Here is a 3919-nt window from a genome sequence, read left to right as displayed (position 1 = left end):
TGACTGATGACTGATTGTTCTGATCTGTTCTGCAGGTCTACCACTGCCGGGTTCTATGCATACAAGATGACTAGTGCGCTAGGTATGTCTCTCATCTCACCTATCTGGTTTATTGTAGTGACATGGCTTGCTTTCCATTGAGGAGGTTGTGTGGAGGGTATGGGTCAGCAGCTAGTACTGTGTTGAATGTCTAGCCATAACAAATCCTGTCGAGTAGCTAGTCTGAGCAATTATACACTGTTTATTGTGTTCATCGGCCAATGCCCCCTTTTCGTTCCAGGGATCTGCAATATCAAGCAAAAGACAGCTGATAGTCTGATTATGGGTCAAAGCAAGCTGGCCTGAGCTTGTAATATGTATAAGTCTGGTACATATTGTACTTCTTGTGGGAGTCTTGCAACATGTGCCATCCGAATATAATGGCTGGCCCGGCCGTCCACAAGTCTGATACATATTGTAATACCGGTACTTATTTTAATTGATTATATGCTAATGGTATTCAGATACCAGTTATGGGAAAATTTGCTGATGTCAGGGAGGGCGGGGGCTTCAAGCAAGACTCTATATTATAGTACTAATACATAGTATACTAGTTGTACTAAGACAGCTGCGAGCCCCGGTACCACCGCTGGTGTCACTCAGCGAGCAATTCTGAGCCTTGTTAGGCTTGACCGGAGGTCAGATGAGCCAGCCTAATTAGGCCTGGGACCTGGGCTGTCTAGGTGCCGATACGACCTTAGGCAACGCAACAGCTTATGTAATTTACCGTGGGAATGTGGCAGGTCAAACAACGTCTCCGTCGGGACAAGGGACACATGCAACGCAACCTGCAGTTGCGCGTACTAAGGTAAGGGTAATGCAGTGTTGATACATTCCTCAGATAGATCTGAGGCTCAAATTGCTGAGAGAAGACTCAGAAGAAGCTTTGAGAGGGTTTCCAGAGCACCTGCGAATAAATTTGTTCATTTTTCCCCATTTGGCGCGGATTTAGGCTCCGGGGCCCCAAGCAACGAGGTGTCCGGGACACGGGACAAATCTCAAAATAGGCAACGGCGACGGACCTCTCGGGACACGGCACGTTGCCTAAGGCCGTATCGGTACAGTATGATCGAAAAGGCGAGTATATTGGTGATAGGAAGACATCCCTATTTATCACATTTCATAGTGAGCAATGAGATAACACGGGGGAAATGCCCAGTACGGTGACCACAGCAGGAGATCTGGTAAGAATGGCATTATGATGAGAGCGGAAGTCACATAGGACAAAAGTTTCTGTACCAGTTAGAGGAAGGGACCTAGCGGGTACTGAGCTCAAGGCGAGGTGCACCATCACAACTGGTGTAAGAGGGTAATAAATACGTTTGGGCCGGCCCTTGCCGAAAAGCAGCAGCGTAAACACTGCTCATCACCAATCGTCCTAAGATAGGGCCAGCTCATGTACGACTACTATCACGTGACTATTTTTGTCACACTTGGCGGGGAAAGCACGAAGTCGGTCTTATAACTTTGGGCACAGGTAGAAAACCACAGATGTTTTTTATAGGAATCAAAGATACAGTACATACAAATAGTTCCTATAAAAACATTTGAGGATCTCGACCCATGGAGATTATAATAAGCTCGACAGTGGTGATTTCTATCGATGATCTCCTCGATTTCCTTACACTGACCTGCCATATATAGGCAAAACACGTGATTGTCACGGTGTGACCAAGGTAGTCGTGTATGGACTGGCCCTATCTTACTTGACTGCTATAATTGACAACTGTCCGCTGCTCATCTTTGACGCACTCTATCACGATGCTGACAGTCATCGACATCCTCTTCACGAAGGTTGAGGCTACTTGCCTCAGTAGTCCACAGGCCATGTCGTCCCCGATTAATGCAGGAGGTGACAACCTGACGGAGGCTCACTCTCTGATTATGATTTGGCTTTGATTTCATGGCTGATAAGAATCCGTCATACGTTGCACCCCGAGGCAGCGAAACGTATAACTGACCCCGATGAAGATCCGCAGCGTCCAAGAGCTAATCCTCACATCCATCACAGGAACTTAGGCTTGTGAAACACAACACCACATTAGCTCACTTCCTACAACAGCAATTGCTTGGGAGCTGCCATCCCGCGTATTGACAGCGTCTCTGAGGCATTGCCTGCCTTCGAGTGCCGCGAGGCTGCACTGTACGAAGAAACCACACAGGAGGAGAAGAGGAGCATGCTAACCGAGCTCACGAATCTCCCCGACGGAGAAGAAGATTTAGTTGCAACCGTCGTCCATCCTGCGATCCGAGAGATGAAAGCAAGACCTCAAATTACGAGCAGCCTCGAAGTCGGAACGTCCAATACCTCGCCTACTACGTCTGACGACTTCCTCCCCACCACACCGACTGATGACGACGGCGCTTCCACCGTTGTGGGCAGCGGAAACTCATACGTGGTTCACAGGACTAAGGGCGACGTCGGTCGGAACCACTCGCCCCATGACGCCTGACGCTCCGAGACTTCACTCTGGGGTTCATCAACGAGGCCACCGAGAGGTCGAGGATCCCAGGGAACAGCTCGACACCTCCGCCATCGTGGAGACTGATGAGGCACTACATGGAGCACACTAGCCAGCCTGGTCCCTGCTAGATTCACCCCTCGGAACACAACACGGACAGGATTTACTAGAGGGCATCGACGGGTAAGAACTGCCCTCCGGAAGAAAGAGTATGGTGCGGGGTTGCTGAACGCTCGTTGCGGTATTGTTACCTGCCAAATATTGAGGGATGAGGGCTCATACCTTGTACGAGTGGTGCGAGTGTCCGGCGGGGGGAGACGCCACACCGCAATATTTTCTTTTTGATTTTTTCTTTGGATCGTTCTGTATCCTTATCATTCCAAAGTAGCCCTGTACGCTCGGTAGTCTCGCCTTGCGGTGCAGGCAGCGGGCCTAGCAGCATTTCGAACCGCGCGATTATGGTCTTCGGCACATGCCGTGAGAACATATAAGTCCGACTTCAACCACATCCCCCCCAATTCGCACCTTGACCACCATCGCCCACCATCGCCCGGAAACAATTGCAACAATGTACTCCTGCTTCAAGAATCTTTTGACTTCTTTGGAAGCCTTCGCCCTGAGCACATCTCCTGCGGCCGACGCGCCCTCCACAGCCATACGTGACAACAACGCCACATCGTCCGTCGTCGCCGACAACGATGACTTCGACGCTTTGATGGACGCGATATACGTTGCGGAGACCTCAAACGACGCGATGAATGAGGTATGATCTCTTTGCGACGCCTTGTCGATAATTGCATCTAAAGAAGATTGGTTATTAGTCGTTCTCACGGAAAGAACGCATAATAACCAACCAGGCGGAAGTGGCGCCTACGCCTGAACCCGTTCTCTATCAACCTAAGCCCCGTCGTGCGCGTCCTGCCTGGATCGACGCGAAGATGTTCGAGCCCACCCTCCTCCCCATCCCTCGCCCCGCTATCGATGTCGTCGACGACGCGTACGGCGTCTTCAAAACGGCGTTGGGTGGGTACGAGGACGAGGAGGCCCTTGAGCCGACGGAGTCACACAGAATGCTGTCGCAGCTCTCGTGGATCCAGCACATTGAAGGCCCGACTGTCGCGTGGCCGCCCCCCATTGTCCCCTTCATCTTCGACCCCTTCGAGGACCTCGTCGACAAGCCCGAGCCGACCTCACCATCCGCGTCGGCCTACTCGTATCTCAACCTTTCGCCCGCGTCCACCACCGAGCAATTGCCTACCATCGCCACGCCGCCCGACGACGACCGCTCGGCGACTGCCGTGCCCATGCAACATGCGCCACACGCGTCGGGGTCAGACTCAGACACGCCCGCATGGCCCAAGCTCGACGGGACACGCCCGATTACGCCTGGGCAGCTCCGCGAGTACGCGGACAAATGC

General features: G+C 52.0%; 2 protein-coding genes across 2 annotated transcripts; both read left to right on the top strand.

Moving 5' to 3' along the window:
* Positions 1–1800: 1800 nt before the first annotated feature.
* On the top strand, positions 1801–2492 carry GLOTRDRAFT_134412 (uncharacterized protein; the record flags this gene model as incomplete). The annotated part of the gene is made up of 3 exons (XM_007873401.1): positions 1801–1891; positions 1984–2062; positions 2102–2492. The coding sequence occupies 3 exons, from the start codon at positions 1801–1803 to the stop codon at positions 2490–2492; spliced, it is 561 nt and encodes a 186-aa protein (XP_007871592.1).
* A 577-nt stretch (positions 2493–3069) lies between these two features.
* Positions 3070–3903, top strand: GLOTRDRAFT_134411 (uncharacterized protein; the record flags this gene model as incomplete). Its single annotated transcript, XM_007873400.1, has 2 exons — positions 3070–3264; positions 3323–3903. Coding segments are annotated over 2 exons (776 nt in total), but the record flags the coding sequence as incomplete, so codon positions are not given.
* Positions 3904–3919: the final 16 nt, after the last annotated feature.

Source organism: Gloeophyllum trabeum (assembly GCF_000344685.1).
Source record: "Gloeophyllum trabeum ATCC 11539 unplaced genomic scaffold GLOTRscaffold_00155, whole genome shotgun sequence".
In the NCBI taxonomy this organism is placed as follows: Eukaryota; Fungi; Basidiomycota; class Agaricomycetes; order Gloeophyllales; family Gloeophyllaceae; genus Gloeophyllum; species Gloeophyllum trabeum.
This window is presented reverse-complemented; position numbering and strand designations above follow the sequence as displayed.